The sequence below is a fragment of the Protopterus annectens genome, chromosome 9.part0 (assembly GCF_019279795.1).
Source record: "Protopterus annectens isolate FY-2018-M chromosome 9.part0, PAN1.0, whole genome shotgun sequence".
Classification (NCBI taxonomy): domain Eukaryota; kingdom Metazoa; phylum Chordata; order Ceratodontiformes; family Protopteridae; genus Protopterus; species Protopterus annectens.
The window spans coordinates 1,032,682,104-1,032,705,925 of NC_056743.1; the positions used below are offsets into that span (position 1 = coordinate 1,032,682,104).

A 23,822-nucleotide genomic window follows, 5' to 3' on the forward strand; every position below is an offset into this window, starting at 1 on the left:
CTAACAGTCTGGGCCAACTGCTCAGGTAGGTTACCAGAGAGGGTACCTTGATCAGGTCCCTCTGAAGTCTAGTGAAGTGCGTTAGGTAATTCAGAGACCTTAAGGTAAAGGCTGCTGAAGTAAGAGTGCGCTTCCCGTACCGGTCCATGCTCCTAGACTCCTTATTAGGAGGATGGACAGACATCGAAGCCTCTGCCACATCTTGCTGGGTAGCAGATGCCACCACCAGAGCATCTACAGCCACACCCTTGGTGAGAAATTCCTTTTCCGGGGGCGCTGATAAAAATTTGTTAGGGCGAGCAGGCACCGGTTCCACAGAATCTGGATGTTCCCACGCCCTACGAGAGATCAAATCTAGGAGCTCATCGAAGGGCAGAGACACCCAGGAGGCGGAGGGCTGAGCCCCGAAGGCCTTGAAAAACACCGACTCGTCAGAGGAAGGGGGTTTGGTCTGCCAGCCGCCTCGTTGTTTGAGGACTTCCAGGATGTCCGCAAAGGAGACATCATTCGAGGACGACTTGAGGGACCCTTCCGCATCATCAAGATCGGTGTCCGAGGTGAGAGACTCGTCAGGGGAGTCTACGTGCTTCCTCTTGCACTTTTTTCTTGGGGGTTCCTCCTAAGACTCTTCAGAGGGACCTCCAGGAAGAGAGGGACCCCCAATGGGGGTGACCTCAGGCCCCAGGGCTCCGCTGTCTTGAGACAGGGGGACTACAAAGGAACCAGTCTCCGTGCCTAGGGAAGGTGCCGGGGAGACTGTGGAGGTAGCCAAAGAAGATTTGGCCAAAGCACTCCTCATGGCTCTAAAGGCCGGACCCCCAGAATCCTGGGAAGGTCCGACCCCCAAAGCCATAACAGCAGACGGCACTCCCACAGCCGATGCACCGAGAGAGAGGCTCGGAACCGAAAACATCGGTCCCGAAGCGTCACCCCCGGGCCCGACCGAAGAGGTCCGTGTACCGAACTCCGACCCGAAGGCCGGGGTAGGAGTAAGGGTCGGAGCAGACCCGGAAACCTCCATCGGCTCCACCAGCACAGACTCCAACGGTGCCGAGGCTGTTGGAGGAGGAACCAAGGCTAAAGGGTGGACCATCGGCTCCGATGCTGACTGGGCTGGAGCCGAAACTAACTTTTGGAAGACTGGAGACTGAAACAGCCTTTGGAGCACCCTGTCAATGTCCGAATCCGACATCTTGGAAGACCGGGAGGAGATCGAACGGGTCCAAGTAGACTTCTCCACCGGCTCCGAAGGACTGGGGGACCAGCTCCGAATTGTCTCGATCAAAATCGGTGCCGAAGGACACTCCATTGTAATTTCCCTCGGTGCCGAAGAGGTCTTCGCGCCGAAGGGGAAGAGTCTGAGTGGGCAACCCTCATCCCTCGGTGCCGAAGAGGTCTTCGCGCCGAAGGGGAAGAGTCTGAGCGGGCAACCCTCATCTGCTCCGAAATCAGCGGAGCCGATGAAGGTGACCCGCCTCTCGAAGCTCCAGCCGTCGGCTCCGAAGCCAGAGGAGTCGAGGCAGACCGTTCCGCCCTCTGCTCTGCTCCGAAGTCCATGGAGCCGATGGAGAAGCCTGCCGAGATTTCTTAGAGGTCGGTTCCGACGGGCTGGTCGAAGCCGACGATTTCTTTTTCTTGGAGGGAGAAGAGGAGGAAGATAACGCCTCCTCAAAACTAGGTTTGATAATCCCTTTTAAAATCAATTTATTCTTCCTCTCTTGGAGGACCCTAGAGGAAAAAGCGTGACAAACGCTACAAGACTCCTGAAGGTGTTTGGGGCCTAAACAATACACGCATAAGGAGTGATCGTCGGTAATGGACATCTTGTAACTGCAACGGGTACACTTCTTAAACCCTGATGGTCTATGTTCTTTAGACATAATAGTACACAGTCACTACCCACTAAAGTAGAAGAATAAGGCAATGCCCAAATCTATTACTACGCTAATAGATTAAAACAAACTGAAATAACAGCAGATTTAAGAACCCTCTAATTAAAAACGGGTACTTGACCAACTAAAAGGACCAAAAGGCACCACAACTGACACAAAAGACTCACTCAAGCGCAAGGGGAAGGCCCCTCTAACTTAAACAGAAACCTTTCCCTGAAGACAAATTTACCACAAAAAAAAAAAAAAAAATCACTCAAACCACAACGATAGCTGTTAAAACAGCTTTTGGGTCAAATTTAAGAAATTTCCTGACAAAAAAATCTTAGAAAAACACTTAGCTCAGCCAAGTCGGAGACCACGTCTTAGCTTGTAAAGCGGCAAACGAGATCTGGGGAATTGGTGGTGGTGCATCCTGGGATATAGAATAGCTCAGCCAATAAGAGACTTCGCTCTATAGTATAGCGTGCCGACTCGGAGCCGAGGATCAGCTCCGAACCCATCAGTACAGAATGTAGGCGAGATAGGATCACATAACATCTAAAGTTACAGTTCTTAGGCCGGGTTTGGGAGGAAAGTGCATAAAAACTAAGAATGTATAAAGTTCAGTCTTTCAATCTTTTTAGGGGCAGCAGGCTGGCTATTTATAAAAAAAAAAAAAAAAAAATTATATATATATATATATATATATATATATATATATATATATATATAGATATATATATATATATATATATATATACACACACACACACACACACACACACACACACACACACACACACACACACACACACACACACACATATATATATATATATATATACACATATACACATACACACACATACATATATTTACATACATATACATACATACATACATACATACATACATACATCTCCACACATACACACACACACACACACACACATATATATATATAGGTTCATACTAGGCTATCTGCCCTGGGGCAATTATAAGCCTAGCCCGATTCTGTATGGCTTACGCCACCCCTTGATTTGAGTATACTGTGCCCTTTTTAAGGTTTAGTTTACTGTGCCTCTGTCTAATAGTGACACGGGAGTAATCCCTGGGACAAACCTACGATCCCCCATCCACTTATCGAGATTCCTCTTGAAGAGATTCAGTGAGGTGCTCTGCCTCACATGAGCTGGAATTCTATTCCAGAGCGAAGGGAGCCTCTGGGTTATGAACCTGTCCCTCCAGCAAGTTCTATTTATTTCTGTGCTGAGGTTCAAGTTCCTCGAGCGTGTGGCTCTAAGGGATTTAGATTTACTGAGGTGGAGCATGTCCATTAATTCTGGATTTGACATAGCTTTGTATGTCAGGCATAGATTGCCTCAAAGTAGGCGGTATGCAACTGAGTAGAGCTGGAGTTTTTTGAACAGAGCAGCATATGGCATCTGTATGAGACCCTTGATCCTCTTGGTGAGATACTTTTGGGGTCTTTCTAATTGCTGCAGGTGTCGGGTAAGGTACATCCCAAAAGGGGCATTGTATTCTATGATGGGCCTGATGAGGGATGAATAAAGGGGCACGATTACCTCTCTTGATCTAGATGTGAAACCCTTCGTGATGAGGTGAGCTATGTAGAAGGTCTTTCTAACCACTTTGGCAATGTGGTTTTCAAAGGAGAGATTGCTATCAACTTGGGTCCCCAGGTCCCTAATATCTTTCTCTGTACTTGATGGGTTTCCGCCTATGTGGTAATTTGTAGGCACATTGTTTTTGCCAAAGGGTATGACTATACATTTTTGGGCATTTAGCTTTAAACCATGGCGCTGGCACCAGTTATCTGTCTCTGTGAGACCTTTTTGAAGGATGTTTGTCAGCTGGAGAGTTGATTATGGCGCCCAATTTGCAGTCGTCTGCAAACTTGGTGAGCCATAGTCCTCCCACGTTTGCCTGTACCTCGGAAAAGTATATACCGAACAAGAGTGGTCCCAGGACAGAACCCTGTGGGACGCCATTTGTGACCGGTTTCGAGTCTGACATGGCTCCAGCAACTCTCACTCTGTGGGTTCTGTCTTTGAGCCAATTTGCGACCCATCTTGTGACATAGGGGTTTATATTTAAGCTGGATAGCTTATCTATGATGCCCGAGTGAGGTATTGTGTCAAATGCCTTTGCAAGGTCCAGATAGGCTGTGTTGACTACCTTCCCTTCATCGATGGCCTTGGTGACTGTTTCAAAGAAGTCAACCAGGTTCAAAAGGCAGGATCTGCCCTTGACAAAGCCGAACTGGGTAGGATCTAGTGTCTTTAGGTCCCCAATGTCTTTGTTTATGAGCTCCATGATGATCCTTCTCCATAGCCTTGCAGACTAAGCTAAGCTAGTCAGGCTTATGGGGCGATAGTTTCCAGGGTCCGTAGAGGCTCCACCTTTGTGGAGTGGGACCACTGTTGCTGTATGCCATTCTGTGGGCACATATCCTTTAGTGAGGCTGAGGTTGTATAGCTGTTTTATTTGAGGGATTAGTTCCTCTTGGAGTTCATGTAGGACACACACACACACACACACACACACACACACACACACACACACACACACACACACACACACACACACACACTTTAACAGCTCATAACATTTTCTGAGATACTGAGAAATCTCAGTGTACTCCCATTTAACACATTCTGGAAATAGTCTCATAAGACAGAGGAACCCCAAAAGAAGAATCAGAAACTGAGCTCTCCTCTGAATCAGAAAACGGAGGATAAAACCTATTCCCATCTCCTTGACAAGATTCAGAATTTTGAAATTCTTCAGGAAGGGCGCTATCTTTTTTTTTTTTTTTACCTTTTTCTTTCGGCTTTTTCCCCCGGTTAGGGGTCGCCACAGTAGATCACCTGTCCACTCGAGTTTTACGATGTTGAGTTGCTAGGCCAGCTCCCAACCTTCCATGGAAGGCGCACATGCCTAGGGCCAATTTAGTGACTCCAATCCACCTACAGCATGTCTTTGGGATGTGGGAGGAAACTCACGCGACCACAGGAAGGACATGCAGACTCAATACAGAAGGCACCCTGGCCGAGGATTGAACCGGAGAACCTCTGTGAGGTGACAATGCTAACCGCTGCATCACAGTGGCCACCCAGATATCCTTTTTAACCAAACAGCAATAATAAATACAAAGCATCAAAAGCCTGGGAGAAAAAATCTCCAAGCGAGACCCAGTAAACTAACTCTCCCTGGACAGCTGATGGGATCCCAGCAGTTGCAGAGGATGTGGTTAACACTCAGTCCATAACGGCTGCAAGGGGTACACCAGAAAGATGCAGGATAAGAAGACTGGGTCTGGTGTACAACAAATAGACACAACAGTCTCACTCATCTACAGCTGAGAAATTGTTAGTAATCTGTGGTGGCGATGGTCATTTGCATAACTTTTTTCTTTCTGTGGCTGGAAGAAGGACCAACCTTGGGCTTGACCATTTGTTCCATGGTCAAGCTGAAAATGGAGCCTCTTTCCACAGGGAAAACAAGCAGCAAAAGCTGCTAAAAAGCATTGTAAAACACTTACCAGACCCAAAAAAGGCAAAACAATTCCTACACAGAAAAAAAAAAATTTCATTTAAAAACCCAGTACTCACTCGTGACAGTGAATTAAAATACAAACTCCTAGCTTTCTCAAATAACCTGCCCAGGGAGAAAAAGCAATAATAAAAGATAACTGAATGGAAGGTAGGTTTCCTCCTCAAAGGGAACATATCTGCCCAGCAATGGAACAGCACAAGGAGACAGCTGATCCTCAAAAACTTCAGAGAAGCATACTCTGACAGCAGTAAAGCTCTGAAGGACTTGGTGCTTCTACTTTTCTTTTAGCCAGGTAATCTTGTACTGTCCAACAGTTTGGGCGCAAGGAAGGTGCCCTAAATCTTTGAAAGCTGGCTGGCAACTATATTCTTGGCAGGCTATAAACCATAGAAGCTACGGCTACTGCACTTATCAATATGATGAACAAGTCTTCACACCCAGAGCCAAACCCACAAGTCTGGAAACAACTCAGGTCACAATAAAACATATTGGGGATAAGCATCTTCAAACTGCTCACTAGAAATACAACTATCTTAACGGCTGCATTTACAAAGTGCACTGGCTCTCCCATTAAAGCTGCGTTTTAACCAGACTATCATCCATACAGCAGACCATAATTTCTACCTTATTGCCAGTGGACAAGTGTCACACTATCTTTACTGGGTAGGTAATCCTTTGAGCAAAGTGCAATAATTAAGCATGTGCTCAGGCATGCTTTCCATTCATTATTCCTCTGTTATAAACAGAGACTACTCAAGTTTTCTATGGGCTGTGACACTCACGAACAGCAGTGCATGTGAAGGTAAGCAGTGGCCATTAGTTCTACACTGGGCTGTGACTGTCAGAAAACTTTGAACATTGGCCATTCCTGTTACCAGAAAATTTCTTGCAAGTACATTAAGTATTTGTTAAGAAATATTGTTTTCAGATTATTTCCAAAAATAAACAATGTTAGAAATATAAACTGTCCATGTAGGGGATATAGACGGCAATGAGCAAAGCAAAAGTTGGTTAAGAAGATACAAGACATCACAAAACACAGTTAGTATTGTGGAGAAAACTATAACCCAGTCAACAGCATCTAGAAAACAAATTAAAAACGCATACAGATTTTACAAAGTGCACATATACAGGTAAAAATACACATTTTTCTTTTATACCACTCATCTGTTAAACAGGTAAACCCACTAGCTAAAACTACTGTTTTTTTCCAGGGACAAACTGGGAGCTCCGACTGGAAAATGACTTGATCAGTCACACTGCATGCAAATGGAAAGCGAGGGACTCAAACCCAGAGGATTTTCAGCAGTTTGCAGCCTTAGCCCTTTATTCCTTATAGTCGCATATTAAAATTACACAGACTACCATTCTTCAGACAGTTGTAAAACCTGGTCTTTAATGTCTACATCCAGTTTAAAATCCAGCATTCAGTACAATGCAATCACAAACTTCAACAGAAAATAGAGAGATTAATGTACTTACGTGGTTCAACATTTTCATTCAGAATTTCAGCCTGCCTCATTAACAAGTCAAACATTCTTCGGAGGTTTGCCATCGAAGCCTCCATTTTTCTAGGAGGAAAAAAAAAAAAAAAATAAGATGCAACATCCATCCACTTTTGTTCATATGCCCAAAATATTTAGAACCAGCAGCAGTTTACAGCAAAGTACTGCAAAGGACTCGAGCAAAACCTAGGTGAATAATTTGGTCCCTTTGAAAATGGTTTCCCGCAGTGTGGCAAAATGTTAAACTGGCACTGAAGAGTTTCATTTTTTCAGGTTACCACTGCAACATGAAATCTGCATCTTTCTGAAAACACTACTAAATACCACTTCAAGCACAGGCAAACTGCTTAGTAAAATGTACGTTAGCTAGCTGTCGATGTTTCCATTAGCTTTTTTCTTGTTATTATGCAGAACAGTGGTGCTATTGTTCAGAACTGCACTTTTCTGTAACTGATACCAACTACAAAATATTTTCCAGACCTTATTTTGGGGTGGGCAGCAGTGACGTGCTGCAATGATTTGTACACAGAGCAACACAATCTTTTTTTTTTTTTTTTTTTTATATATAGGTAATCTGATGCAGCAACATTTTCCCTAGAGGACATACATTTGATAGACATCTGAAGTGTGTTGTATATCCAGAGAACTGAAAACTGTGGTTCTATTTACGCACAAGTCATACAATGCACTAATGCTTTTTGAAATCAGTATGTTGAGGGGGTCATCTGTCACACAGCAGAATAAAGGGAGTTCATTTAAACACACATATACGCGCACACACACACACACACACACACACACACACACACACACACACACACACACACACACACACACAACACAGTCTTCAGGAAATGTCAAAATGTATTCTTCCCATCCCACTCAACAGGTTTTTTTTTTTTTTTTTTTTAAAAAGAGTTTCCAGTCATTGCATCGCTATCCAGAAATGGGCAAGCTGCTTACAGATAGAAAGCAAAACATGAAGATCAGTCAACTTCTAGTGCAAGTCACTTGAGTACTGTTGAAAATCTGCAATGTGATGGTCACAATCTTGTGCAAAATGTTCTAACAGATCTCCATCTAACCCCAGTACCACTCTTTATAAAAAAAATAATTGTGTCCACGTGTGCAAATTTCATGGGGGAGGCAAGGTCAACTTATGAACCAATACATTTTTGGCCATGTGCCAAATGGAAAGCTCTCACACTCTACAGAGAATTATTACGAAGTATTACACTGCTGTTACTTGATGGCTGTGGCTATGCACTGAATCGGTTAATAAAAACTGTGCAAACAGAAACAAAGCCTGCTCTGTGGAGTACAGGGATACCACCCCGACTACAACCCAAATGACCTAGGATCAAGGATCAGCATTCAACCCAGTTGACGAAGAAAACTTGACGAGAATGACAAAACTGCAGATGCCTCCTCACTCTACAGCAATGCCATCCCCTGCCAGAGAAAGGGGTACATAGCATACATTTAATAGGCTGGGAACATATGCTTGGTGTTGCCAAGCCTCATTCACAAGATAACCATTACTGCATGTGTGAAAGTGTGCACACCCGCTGGGGAAAGCATCACAGGCTAACACAGTGTGGGAATTAGGAACCCAAATAAAGAAAACATTTTTTCTCCAGGACTGCTTGGATGACAGCCCCTACAGTCAGCTCTCACCCCTGCCAACTGAAGCTGCTGTTGCAAAACAGAAATGAATATGCTGAAGACCCACAGGTGGGACCAGGATTGTTGTCAGGTGCACGGGGAGAAAAAAAAAAAAACAGGACTCCTCTGGTATGATACTAGTGTCAAAAGATCACGTCTGTTAAATATCAGAAATTAGATCATTAATATGCAAAATATCCAAACATGGCACACGTCCAAATAAAAGATTTCTGCATAGTAGAGTAATGCTTATGGTCTATTAGATATCAATTTTCATTTTCACCACAGAGTTCCAAGGGATATTACTGAAAATATACCATGGAATCAAAAAGCAAAAGAAATCAAAAATGAATAGCAAAGTCTATTTAACTTGCAAACATATTTTGAATAACCCACAGGAAAACAGCCCAGGATACAAACAGCAGGTGGATAAATTCAAATAAAATCCAAACTAAATTTGTTTATTAAAACTCAAGAAGAGCTGTGTAAAATAAGTTGTCTTACCATAACGTTCCATCTGTGTTGTAGATCTTGTTCATTCATTACAAATAGGACCTCGATTCGACCCTCAGAACAGATATGGCAGTTTCCAAGCTTGAGCAAGCCAAAACCTCTCAGCTAAGACCTACCCATAATGCCCCTGTCCTAGTTACTCCAGATCGAGTTTGCCCGCCCTTAGATAACAGATGTAGTAATAGAAGAAAATAGTAGGAGACTCTGTCTGAGCAAATACCCTAACCAGGAGTTCCTAAAGTCCACCAGGAGTCCAGGCAGGGGGAAGGAGGGCGGGAAGTAATGAATGAACAAAGATCTACAACACAGATGGAACGTTATTGTATGACAACTTCGCTCATTCATTACAAATAGGACCGAGTCCCCAGCTACTTGAGCCCTGGGTGGCCCTAAGGAAGGCTATTCCTGAGCACCATAGAACCAAAAGATGCTCATCCCCTGGAGGCCAAATCCATTTTGTAATGAGAAATAAAGGTATGAGATCTTACCCAAGTGGCTGCTGTGCAGATATCATCCATAGAGGCTCTGGAATGAAGCGCTACAGAAGTAGCCATAGATCTAGTACAATGAGCCTTTATTCTGGAAGGTAAGGATAGCTTATTCTGTTGGTAGATAAAGGTAATGACATTTCCAAGCCAGGAGGATAAAGTCACTTTGGAAACAGGTTTACTCAACCTGGGTCCGGCAAAGACCACAAACAATTGATCTGTTTTCCTGAAAGATTTAGTCCTGCCTAAATAACAAATGAAGCTGCCGATGCACATCAAGGGTATGCAAAAGGTACTCCCATCTATTAGAATGTTGAGGGAAGAAAACCGAAGATCAATAGATTGGTTAATGGAAAAGCCAAAAACGACCTTGGGCAAGAAAGACGGGTCAGTACGAAGGGACACCCTATCCATGTGGAAGATCAAGTGACACTAGAGGCCTGCAGCGCAGATACTCTTCTCACTGAGGTAAGTGCTACTAGAAGTAAAGTTTTCCATGACAAAAATTTTAAAACACATGAATCAAAGGGCTCGAAAGGAGGACCTGTGAGAGACTGAAGTACCAAAGTCAAGTCCCAGGGTTCTAAGGGAAGCTTGACCGGAGGTTTAACATGCAATACTCCTTTCAAAAAGGTCTTGCATAGGCAGTGGACTTAATTGAAGAATTATCAAGACCATTATGAAAAATGGCGATAGCTGCTAAATGTACAGTGATCGAAGCCGAGGCTACTGCATGCAAAAGAGTAGTCAGATATTGTAGGATCTTTTGTAGAGAAAGGGTCCAAGTTCTGATCTTTGGCCCAAATAGAGAACCTAGTCCATTTACTAGAATAAACTTTCCTAGTGGAAGGTGTGTGAGGCCAGAAGAATTTCACTAAAAGGAGATGGGATGTCAGCCAGCCTGCCAATCATTGGAAGTGGAGGAACCAAGTTGTGAGCTTCAGACTGTGCAGGTTCGGATGAATCAGACCTGGAGGATGAGATAACAGGTCTTGGGAATGATCCAGGATCCACAAGCTGTGAATCAGATGAGCCAATAGAAATGGGAACCAGACTTGATGGGGCCAGTAGGGGGGCAATAAGGATCACTTTGCATCTCAACCTCTGAGCTTTCTGGAGAAATTTTGGAATGAGGCGAAACGGGGGAAAGGCATACAGAAGACCTGGGGGCCAACTGTGCATTAGAGCATCCCTCGGTGGTTCCCTCCTAAGGGGGGAAATCAGGGCAAAATACCTTCTGCATTTGTAGTTTAGAGGGGAAGCAAACAGGTCATTGCAAGGCTTTCCCCAGCGTTGGAAGATCCGACCCGCTGTTACAAGGTTGAGGGACCACTTGTGAGGAATCGGGATGTTCCTGCTCAGATTGTTCGCAAGAAAGTTGTAACTCCCAGGAATGTGCGTTGCTATAAGAAAGCGGTTGAAGCCATCGCCCAGTGCCAAATCCTCATGGCTTCCCGACACAGGGAGTAAGACCTGGTTCCGCCTTGCTTGTTGATATACCAGATGACGGACATGTTGTCTGACTGAATTGCAATGGTCCCAGAGGGTAGGGATGCATGGAACGCTTGCAACGCTAAGAGAACTGCCCTCAGTTCCAGGACATTTATGTGCAAATTGGCCTCCATGGGGGACCAGGTGCCTTGGATAGTCTTTCCCTGGAAATGCCCCCCCCCCCCAACAGTGAAGCGTCCGTGGTCACCGTAGCCATGGGCTGGGGAAGACAGAACGATCGACACCAAAGATTCCTTTGTGGCTTCATCCACCATAGCATATCTTCCTTGCAACTGCAAGACGTATCATGTGGTTGAGTGGGTGAGTTAGCAACAACCATTGTGCGGAAAGGAGCCACTGCAGGATTCTCATGTGCAGTCTCGATAATGGTACTAACGTAATGGCAGCCGCCATGGAGCCCAAGAATTGCAGTACAAGACATGCTGGTACATAGGTCTGAGGAAGGTGGTCTTGAATTTGGTGTCTTACTTATTTTCGAAAGCCTGTGGGGGGGGGGGGGCTTGACAGGACATTGTGTAAAAGACCGCTCCAATAAATTCCAGTGTTTTCATTGGGGGCATTTGAGATTTGTTTTTGTTGATAGTAATCCCCAAGAGGAGAGAGTGAGATCTTGAGTGTAAGAGAGGCTGCGGACTATGAGATTCCCGAGTCGGAGCTTTAAGGAGCCAATCGTCTAGATAGGGAAACTCCTGGAATCCTTGTAGTCGAAGGTGAGCTACCACAACTGCCATACATTTGGTGAACACTCAGAGGGGTGTTGTGAGACCGAATGGCAGTGCCCTGAACTGGTAATGATTGGCTCCCAGCCGGAAGTGGAGAAACCTCTGGGAGCGGTGATCCATCTTTATGTGGTAGTACGCATCCTGGAGGTCTAGAGAACACATCCAATTGTCCCCCCCTAAAAAAGGGAAGAATGGACTGTACCGTGACCATCCGGAATTTTTGAGGCTTGATAAATTTGTTCAATAGGCTAAGATCCAGGATTGGTCTCCAGTCCCCTGACTTTTTTGGCACTAAAAAGAGCCTAGAGTAAAACCCGGATCCTGTCTGGTCGGACTGGTTGGGATTACTCTTTCTTAGCAGCTTTTTTATTTCTAAGGCTGCTAATTCCCTCTGACTGGGTGGTACATCGGAGATTCGTTTGATGGGTCTGGGAGTTAAATTGAATGATATTTTGTAGCCCCTGGATATTATTCTCTGCACCCAAACATCGGTACTTATAAGATGCCAGGCTGGTAGATGCAGAGAAAAAAGTGACCCCCCCCCCAACTGCTTCCAGAGGAAAGCAATTGGGCCGTTGGGCCGCTGCTCAGGAGTGCTGGTAGGGTCTGCCGGAGAAAGAATCTCTAGCGCCCTGGTTACATGGACCCCCTCTACCCAGAAAGGGGAGTCTTCCATACGAGTTGCCCCCTCTGCGCCGGGGGGGGGGGAATTGTTCACCACGAAAGGATCCTTGGGATTTCTTGAACCAAATCTTTCCTCCCTTCTGGTTCCTGGAGTAGAACCTCTGGGGGTTGGAAAAGCATATGCCCACAGCAGACAAGGTCTTTTTATCTTTCTCACTACATGCAAGTATGTCTTGTACTTTCGGTCCAAACAGTGCAGATTCGTCAACAGGTGCATTGATGAAGGAAGATTTAAAAGGGGTCTGCAAAGTCACAACCGCATCCCAAGGCTAAGGAGACATTGCTTCCAATTAGGCACCTGCTCCTTCTTGGTCTTGGACAGCAATTTTTTCCTTTTGTTATAGAGTTTATTTATTGCAAATGTCCACCAAACAGGTTTACTCTTCCTTGCGTAGGATGATTTAGTCCTGTCAGGTATTCCCGATTCCATGCATCTATGTAAATGCTCGTATAGTGCTTTGGTGTAGTTGTGGATATTGGTGCCAGTTCCTACAGAGAGGGAGGGGGCTGTAAAGCTGTTTATACCATCCCTCAGGAGGCTGGAATCAGCTCTGGAGAAGTTTTTATGTCTAATCCTAGTTAGAGGGGGATAGGGGGAGATGGTGACTTCGAAAGTGACCGCTTTGTGGTAGGATTTTACCAGGGAGGATGATACTATAAGGATGCTGCAGTGGTTACTCATGTTGGTTAATACCAAAGTCCAAGATATCAGCCCTTGTAGGGGTATCACCTAGCTGTTCCAAGGCATTTGCATTGACGACAATCAAGGAATCTCTAGGAAGTCAAAGTCACCCAGGATCAGGGTAAAGGGTTGAACCTAACAAGATGGACTGGGCATCTTGAGTCAGATTTGGGGGCCGATAGCTTTGATTTGAATAGGGGTCTTGTCAATGGTTAACTGCACCTGGAGCATCTCCTATGCATCATACTGTTTGACCAGCCTGGAGGTGTTTATGTCCAATGTATATTGAAACTCCACATCCTTTGGCTTTACTGCCTACAGTTTGAGGTCTGGCTGTATGATAGGATGAGTAACCAGGTAAGGCTGGGGTGCTCTCCGCAGCTTTGAACCAGGTTTCTATGACTGCACAGATGCCAGCATTTTCCAGGGTTAGGAATGCTTGCAACGAGTGCAGTTTCATGTTTAGACTCCTAGCATTTAGCAGCATGAACTTCACTTTGTGTTTTGTTAAATTTGTATGTTGGTAGTTTTAACCTCATAATTTTTCCTAAAAAAAAGGCATTATAGGGGAGGCAGGAGCCTTTGCCAGAAGCCAGAAGCCTGAAGCCCAGGTGAGACAGATGCAGGCCATCTCTAGCAAAGCATCGTGGCGTGTCGATCATATCTTCCCAGGCTGTTCAGTACTGGATACCCTGGAATTACACCAGAAACTAAGCCAATTGTTAGTCATTTTCTGTTTGTATTGAGGCATCATTCTGGGTGATGGCAGAATGCTGCTTAAGGCTAGGGACATACCTGTTTGTGACACATGATCAGCGAGCTCAATCATGTCTCTCTTCATACATCTCAAGTCATTCACGCCAACATGGACTATGACAGTTATAACAGTACCTGTTGTTGAGAGACTTGAGTGCGTGTGTGATATGGTGGATTCTGGCACATGACAGACAACTAACCGCGTCTTTCTCCTTATCCAGCCTGATGAGAGGCACATCTGTCTCTCACACAATGGAGTCTCCTATGACTAATATGTTGGGTTTATAGTGAAGCATTAGTGGTTGTGAGGCATGGGTGTGTGGACTATGCGTGATACGTGGGGTGGAGGGCTGTGAAGATCACGTGTGTTTTTGCCTCAGAGGTCTCCTTTGTTTAGGTATGCTTATGTGGAGGACCTCCGCATATGTAGGTGTGTGTCGTGTAGTGAGTGTGTTGACAACCTTTTCAGTGCCAGATATACTGGCTTGAGGGGGAGAGAGCCTGGACTCTAGGTTCCTAATGTAATTGCATAGTTTCATTGGTTGGTACTAGGCTATCAGCCCTAGAGCCTATACAAGCCTAGCCATAACAATTCCCTGGATATTTCTTCACACAATAATTTACTTCCCTGGACCCCTGTCTAACAGGGCGACTGACATGATCCCCGGGGTGAATTTCCTATCTTCCATCCAATCATCAAGGTTCCTTTTGAAGAGGGCTAAGGAGGCGCTCTGCTTGACATGTATGGGCAGTCTATTCCAGAGTATGGGGATTCTCTAGGTCAGGAACCTATCCCTCCTGCAGGTTTTGTTCATTGTGATGACAAGGTTTAGTTCCCTGGAGCGTGTGGCTCTGAGGGATTGGGATTTCTTTAAGTGGAGCATGTCCAACAGCTCAGGGTTTGACATGGCCTTGTATGTTAAGCAGAGATCTCCTCTGAGTAGAACATATGCCACAAGAGTATAGCTGGAGTTTGTTTAGACAATCAGCATATGTCATCTACTTTAGGCCTGTGATTCTTTTAGTGAGGTATTTCTACAGCCTTTCCAGCTGTTGTAGATGCCTTGTGAGGTACATACCAAAAGGAGCATTATACTCTATGATGGGTATAATGAAGGATGAGTACAGTAGGACAATGGCCACATAGAAGGATTTCCCGACTGTTGTGGCGGTGTTTATGGAAGGTGAGACCACTGTCCAGTGTCCCCAAGTCTCTCATCACACTTTCAATGTTTAGTGTACTGTCACCTATTGGTAATTCATGGGTACATGTTTTTTTCCAAAGGGGATAACTATACATTTCTTGGCATTAAGCTTGAGCCCATGGCTCTGGCACCAATCATCTGTTTCTATAATGCCCTTTTGTAGAATATCCACATCATTTGGGAATTCAATAATGATTCCCAGATTGCAGTAATCTGCGAACTTAAGTTAGCCAGAGTCCCTTATTGCTGGCCTGTATTTCAGAGAAGTAAATGCCAAACAAAGGCGGTCCCAGGACTGAACCCTGAGGTACTCCACTTGTCTGGAGCTGAATTTGGAGTCAGCTACTTTTACAGTATGGGTTCTGTCAGTAAGCCAGTTGGCAACCCATCGAGTGATGTAGGGATTTATGCCCAGCTTAGTAAGTTTATCTACGATTCCAGAGTGGGGGATGGTGTCGAAGGCCTTGGCGAGGTCCAGATAGGCTGTGTGGACTGCCTTACCCTCATCCACAGCTCTGGAGACTGATTCAAAGAAGTCAATCAGGTTCAGGAGATAAGATTGGCCTTCTATGAACCCAAACTGGGTGGGGTCCAGTGTTTGAAGGTTGTCAATGTCTCTCTTTATAAGTTCCATGATAATGCGTTCCATACCCTTGCAGATCAGGCTCGTCAGACTGATGGACGGTAGTTCCCGGGATCCAAGGTGGATCCCCCCTTGTGGAGTGGGATAACTGTAGCTGTGCGCCACTCAGTGGGCACAAAGCCTGAGGTGAGGCTATGATTAAACATGACACTTGGGCGAGGTGCCAGTTCATTTTGTAGTTCATGTAGTACACACCCCAGAATGTCATCTGGTCCCATGGACGTTGTATTCTTAGCTTTGGAGAGAGTGCGGTTTCTACCTGTGTGGCCATGATTACCAGAATTTGGCAATCTTTTGCTATTTAGATTGATTTAGTGCCAACTTCACCCCCTAAAGGTTCAATCTGCCAGGATATTGGCAATATCCTTGGGATCAGTATATTTAACGCTATTCTGTTGTAGCTCAGAGCAGATCTGAGCATTGCCATTTAGATTCTTGACACAACTATAGAATGTCTTGTGGTGGTCTTTGGAATATTTAGCAATTTTATTTTCGTAACTAGCTTTTGAGGATTTTATGAGGGATCTCAGCTTCTTACCGAGGCTGGTGAGGGAGTTTTTTGCATCCTGCAATTCTGCAACAGTTTCTTCCTTCTGTTGTACAGTTCGTTTATAGCAGAGGACCACCAGATTGGCTTCCTTTTTTTGGAGGAGAGCATCTTGGTTCTATTTGGGATGGCACGATTCATGCACAGGTGGATGTGCTCGTACAGTGCAGCAGTCGAACTTTCAGATCCTGTCTGCATGGGTGTCATGAAGTTGGTCACGTCTGACTTCAGTAGCATGAAGTTGGCTTTGGAGAAGTTTTTTACAGAGATTTCCTTACTGGGGGGTGGGATGTGGCTGTCAAGGGTGATTTGCTTATGGTCAGACCTGACTAATGAGGGGGTGACCACTAGTGTGGAGCATCTATCTCCCATGTTGGTAATGACCAGGTCTAGGATATTGGAGCCCCTGGTGGGACAATGGATTAGTTGATCCGGGACATTGGAATTTATGAATTCCAAGAACCGTTGGAAAAAAAAGTGTTGGTACCTGACTAGTTTTCCCAGTTAATGGCAGGGTAGTTGAAATCACCCAGAATTAGGGTGTTTGGTTGTATCTTAATATTTTCCAGTATGTTTAAAAAGGTGTAGGGAGAATCTTTGGGCATGGTGGGGGATCTGTAGCAAGCTACAATTTGGATTGCAGTCTTACCTAGTGTTAGTTGCACCTGGAGAATTTCAGATGCATTGTGCTGGGCAACTAGCCTGGAGGTGTGAATATGTACACTCCTCCACCTTTAGTGTTTCAGTCTTGGTTTTGTGGCCGAAAAGCTTGGTAAGAGTTGTAGCCTGGTATTGCAGGGGTGCTCTCTGGAGCCTTGATCCAGGTCTCAGTTACTGCACAGATATATCGATGTTCTCCATTTTTAGGAGTGCCTCGAAAGAGTGCATTTTTTCGGTTTAGACTTCTAGCATTGTGTAGCATTACAAGTATACAAAATCTGAAGGTATCTGTTACGGTGGTGGTTTTGTCCTTTGAACCTTGCCTAAAAAAGGCACTATAGGGGGTGGCAAGAGCTTAAGCTAGTAACCTGAATCCCAGGGGTGACGGGTGTAAACCATCTCTGGTAAAGCATCGGGGTTTGTCGATCATGTCTTCCCAGGCAGACAGATACTGGATCCCCTTTGAATGACACCAAAAGCTTAGCCAATTGCTGAAGTAAGCATTTTGTCCTTGCACTGTGGTATCACCCGATTATTATGAGGGGCGAAATGGGTATGAGACCATGTGGAAGATGCAATTACTGCACATATGTGGTTGAAGCACTGGATATGGAGGTGGGGGATCCTCCTTCTAGGGTTATGTTAGCAGGGGGTAATTACAACACTTGTGGACTTGTTTATCTTAGTGTATGCAATACCTGTAAAAGATTATATAGAGAAGACAGAAAGGTCCTTCAAGAAGAGAATATAGCAACATTTATATGCAATTAACACCAAAAATACAAACAATGCCCTTTGTAAACATTCTCTTACTTGCACAGGTTTTACTGGCTTTAGATTTGGCATTTTAGAAGCTGTTTCTAAGAATCCTAGAAGGGGTAATTGGGGTAACCAGGTGGATAAAAGCAAGTTGAAATGGCAGCTTTGTTTAAACTCATGTTGACCTGGGTTGAATGAGCATTTGTCTCTGAAACCCATTTTGGTAGAGAGCTGCTAATTTGTAACATTTTTAAAAAATTTTTTGCGTATGTTTTATTTTCAGTGTATTACTATTAAGTGGGACACTGTATTTTTAAATATTTGGTGGGTTAATTGGAACCACTATTTAAAATTGCAATGGCTACAAGCTTTTTTAGATTTGATAAAGTCTGCATTGAGACAGACGAAAGCACTTATCCTATTGCCTTTTACTGTGTTCTTATTGTTAGATTGATCATAGTTTGTGTGGAAACTTATTAAATCCTTTATTTCAACTGGATTTTATTATTTTTTGCTGCTGGTTTGGCGTTTTTGATATTCTTTGAAACTAAATTCTGTATTAACATGTCTACCAGGAAAGCTGTACCACAAAAACAGAGTGTTACAGTAATCTGACTTGTGCCTCTGTGATCGCAGATTTTGAACATGTGCAGTATCTGGTCTGCATTTTGAGGTGCAAATGTGAACAGCAAAGAAACAGCAAGCCCCTTTGCCCTGTTAAGATTTTTTTCTGGTAATAAAAGACACCATATGAACAATAACGCACTAAAAGTAGACAAGTCAAGGCTTTTTGTAGCCTTTCAATGCTGCTGCTTAGAATTGCTCAGGAAAAATACTTAACTGGATTAATAAATGCAGAAAGATCAAACAAAACCCATTTCCAATGAACTACCATGAGCACAGATTTTTCCAGAAAACTATCAAAAATTGAGCATTTTTTTATCAGTAGCATACGCAACACAAATAAGCCTTTGCATGACATCAACAGGTAAAGTGCCTTAAACCAGCTTCTGTTTGCACAGCATAAAGACACACACCAGCTGGCATGCAATCCATCCAATTTTCATATGCACCCTTCCAAGTGTTTCAGATCTACCAGCATGAGACTATCACTGGAAAGTGTCAGCACACTCTAGGACGATAATTAAAGCAGGTACCCCAACAGGATTAAGGCACAAGATTCTCTACAGTAAATGACAGACCTAGCAGAAGTGCCAGAACATATACCTACCCCTCCACCCAAAACAATGGTAGTTCAGATACTTAGTCTGGAATAAAATAATACTGACATTTCAAATGCACAATGACTTTTTACCAAATCCCCCTCACCACAGAGAGCTAGAGTAGTTTCAAGACAAATCACAGCAACCATCAGTATATGCAGCGAGGCAAAAATTAAAATCACAATACAGAACTTAAACAACATACCAACATTCTCCATACTCACTAGAATCCCCCATCATGACTCTCAAATATATGTCACTTACACCAGCAAAACCTTTTGCGGCCATTTAGTAGAGAAGGTAGTTGTAACTTAATGCAGATGAGAGCACTCAAAAGTCAGAGCCCAATCACCTTTTTTTCTGTAGGTGGGCTATACTTCCCTTCTGTTATAGCTAAAATGGGTGGAACGTCTATCTACAATCCACAATAAACACATCACTCTAAGCACGGTACACTCAACACATGAATGAACAACTGAGCAGTGTACCATTGTAGACTGTCCACAGGGCAAAAGTACACAGAAAACTGTAGTACGAGTAAAGTCAGTGCTGGGGGAGCATGCACAACAGACAGAGCTTAGATAAATGAGTGGATGGCCAATGAACACTCAAGGCACAGAGAAACACTGTGGGTGCACAAAAAAGGCAGTCTATATGCCCATTAGTGACAAACAGGCACACAAGCAAACCCAAGCTGCATTTTTGACGCATAGTGAGGGCAGCACATGCACACAAAAAAATATCACCATCCTGGTCATATGTCTGTCAGATCTCCACAGCAAGTAGCCAGATCAAGCTGTGTGCATTTCATGGATGATGCACTGGACACCTAGGCACCAAACGGAATACTTTTTAGATAAATACCACTGGACACCTAGGCACCAAATGGAATACTTTTAAGATAAATACCAATGGAAGCTCATATGCAAGCATAGGAACATAACTCATGGCCACAGGTCTTAGCTAAAATGGCCTGTTTATGTCCACAGACACACACTTGCTTAGGAAACCTAGGAAGATAAAATACAAAATTATGGGAGGTCAGTAGTTACAACTCTTTGCCTCAAGTATATAGTAAGGCACACAGCAGTTCAGGGGGCATTCCAATAGGGGAAAGCAGCACTGTATCAAGACTGGTAGGAGCACAAGCACCTTTTGTATACAAGCAAGGATGGGTACAGTACATAAGCACCACACACAAGACACACCTACAGTCATCAAACACACACCAAGCACTGGCATAAGCAAGTGTCAAATGATCAGTATGTGCACACCTGCCCCCAAATTGCAAGAATAAGGATGTAGGTGCAGGAAAGGCAGGCAAAGGGCTTAGACAGCTTCGAGGGGAGGTGCATACAACAGTTTGCTGTGTCAGCCTTCAGATCATGTGCCAAGTTTAAGTACCATGAAGGACTTAGAAGTCTGTTGATTAAGCCACTAGTAGTGTTGTAATTAAGTGTCACGGTGGACAAAGCCTTCATGTCATCAAAGATACTGATATGTATGTAGTCATACATATCTCAACAGGATATTCATGTCTCCCCTTACTTCTGGAGCTCCAATGGGGTGAAATAATTTATAAGGGCAACAGGGGAGAGGTGCAACATTCATGAAACACATGCGTTGTATTAGCCTCACTAATTATTATACTGTACCAATTTACATTTGAGTCTTCTCTCAACAGGTTACATCTCTGATTATCCTGAGTGAGCCAGTCTCAGCAGCTTTGATATCATTAGCCATCATATATGTACATAGAAGGATAAGCACTTCTATGGCTATACATGTGTATTAGGGTTGTAGACATTTGTATATGTCAGTGGCAAGCAAAATTAACATTCTGTTATGGTCTTGTGTATCCTGATAGGACTCAAAGTACATGTGCTACTAGTACTGTTCAATGTAGACAGCTGTGTCCACACCTCTGACAGCTGGTAAATGGATGTTTTCTGTGTGTTTAGCAGCCCTCACTTTCTTCATTGCAAAACAGCCCAAGCTGAAAACTTGGATGTCTGTCTAGTGGTTTTTGAAATGCACGTGCAAGTATGCATACTGGCAGCACATCTCTAGTCTGGCTCGTGCAAGCTACGAGTCTCTCTCTATATAGTGCATTTGTTTTTTTCAAAAACATTTTGTTTTCATTATAAATATATGCAAATGTACATATAACAAATACAATAAAACAATAACAAAACTATTTATATTATTTACATTCATCCATGATAAACATTTTATCCACAAGAAGTTATCAGTATTTATTCAAAAGGTCTTCCAGTTTTTGCCATGCTATTTTTTTATGACTAAATGTTATGAGTTCTGTAACAAATAGTTTGCAGTTCTTTTTTCACAAAAAACTTTTACTAAATTAATAAAATCTTTGAACATCAAATCTTGTTTACTTTTCCAGTTCAAAGTAATAACTTTTCTGGCAATTGCAAGAATTGACCAGAGTAACTGAATCTGAGATTTAAGTATTACATTAGGTATAGGAACATTGAATAGGATTAGTGAGTTAGAAATATGATAGTCATCAGACCATAAAGTATTTACAAAATATCTGCAGTCTTTCCAGTATTGAACAACATTTCTACATTCAGTGAACATGTGAACCCAGTTGGCATCTAGTAATTCATCACATTTCTAACATTTACTTTCACTGTTTTTAAGTACAAGATGCATTTTATGTGGAGTATAAATTTCCATGTATACAATCTCCAATATAATGAAGAAGAGGTACCATATTGTAGAATTCCATAAAAATGTTTTGGATTCATCAGATATTTGTTCTCCATTAATCTTTACATAGTAATTCTAAAAATTAGAGTCAAACTTTAGTGTGTCTTCTCTTAGTATCTTATAAACAGGTGAGATAGATATTTTTTGATTATCTGTCTTTTCAAGACACCTAATAAAAAGCTTAATCAAACTAGGTATAGATTCAGTCTCTAGGTTGATTGATACTCTCAGCTTGTTTTCTATAAACTGCCGTAATGAGTGTATAAACAAACAACTGTCTTGACTATCATAAAAACTACATATAAGAGAGTTTAGTGGTTTGATACTCGTTTTCAATAAACTGATGTCAGAATATAAAGTTATTTTCCTGGAATTTTTGCATCGCATTGATGTTGAAAGAATCTAGGCAATCAGGGGAGTATGCTATAGGGAATACAATAAATAGAAATTGTTTAGTATTATATTTTTAAAGTTATTAAATATTTGATTAATGCCATAAGAAAAAAGATCAAACTTCTTACTAAAAAAACAAAATTCACAGAAAAAGCCAATGAACTCTATAGGACATTTGTTATCATACACGTTTGCATTAGAAGCACTACTCTAGGAAATGAGGACTAAATTTGACACCTACTCATTAGAAGCACCTCTCAAAAGTTAATTTTTCATCTCTGACCCTACTCCTATGAGCAAAATGCCATTTATCAAATGCACATAATTTGCACACTACAAACATTAAGACACAGACAAACAGTACTCCATAATCAAGGGTCATTCTGTTGCAAGTCTGCTACAAAGCATGCACCAACATGTATAGTGGCACAGATTGCTCTGGCAACGACCGAATAATATAGAAATACATCAACAGTTACATGGCAGTAGAGAATGAAGTTAAATCATGAAAGATATTACTTCACCCAAACAACCAGATAAATTGCTACATCAATTTTCTGAAATAGCACTATGTGCATAACCTAATGTTAGACTAAATGAAAACTATAACTTCTACAGTAAACAACTTAGAACAAAACTTAGGTAAGCAAACAGGTAAAAAAGCGGAGCCGGAATACGCTTTTCTGTTCTCAGTCATAAAACTCTCTCTCTCATCAACAGCCTTGGGAAACGCATGTTTATGCAACTATTTAAAACATCCAAGCAAACAAGTATTTTGTCATCTGTTGCCGGTTTAAAGGAGTCATCTACTAATGTATTTATAGTCCGTTACAGCTATATGAAAATGGTCACTTGTATCCAGATTAAAGTAACGATTTTAGATCGCATTCTGCTTAATATATTTTTTTAATATACTGTAAACCACAAACTAGTGGTCCAGCTCATTAACCTGTATGACAAAAACATTCTTGTACTTTCAAGTGAACCATACCCAAAACTGAAGACATTCAAGAAAGCCATCACACAGGCTGTGATTCAAGTATCCTTTAGAATGTGTAAAATGCTGAAGACAAGTTAAACACAACAGGAAAACAACAAGCTCTTTTAAAAAGCAATGTACAAATAACCATAGATGTTTATAGGTGTAATGAAGAAATTAAAACCCCAAGTCTTGCAGAGTCATCGGACTAATAATCTCAATCGCATTAACAACTCTTAACATAGCAGTGGTTTTACCCACACTGGGCAAAATTCAGCAGTGAAACACTAATGCTTTGAAACAAGAATAAAAGGTTAGTAAGTATATTATAGATGATTTTAACAACTTAGCTACTGACTGCAGTGTGAAACACTCTGTTCAGTTAATACAACTACTACATTCTTTACACACTCCATGCTACAATAAAACAGAATATGTTCCACTTATACTAAAATGACTTTGAATAGCTTTACAACAAAACAATAGTCTGTGCACTGAGAAAATACTGTTAAAACCACGGGTTATCTGAACAAAAACTCCATAATGCAGATTATTCAACATTCAATCGATTGGTTTGGGCAATAAGTTGTTGAAGTGTTCTGGACACCGGAAAAGCAAAACACACGAGCTTCTGCGGGAACACAAATATTGTAGTACACATTACCTCCCACAATATACTCTGGCTCCATATCGCACTCCT

General features: G+C 42.7%; 1 protein-coding gene across 5 annotated transcripts in view; it reads right to left on the minus strand.

Annotated features, from left to right (window-relative positions):
• The window catches only part of RACGAP1 (Rac GTPase activating protein 1), a 1,182,394-nt gene that overhangs the window by 1,134,530 nt on the left and 24,042 nt on the right, over positions 1-23,822 (minus strand). For 2 of the 5 annotated variants that reach the window (XM_044083830.1, XM_044083828.1), the window contains exon 2: positions 6,933-7,021. In XM_044083830.1, coding sequence (XP_043939765.1) covers positions 6,933-7,017 — 85 coding nt within the window. In that variant the 5' untranslated portion in view covers positions 7,018-7,021. The other 3 variants (XM_044083831.1, XM_044083829.1, XM_044083827.1) reach the window with 3 other exon arrangements.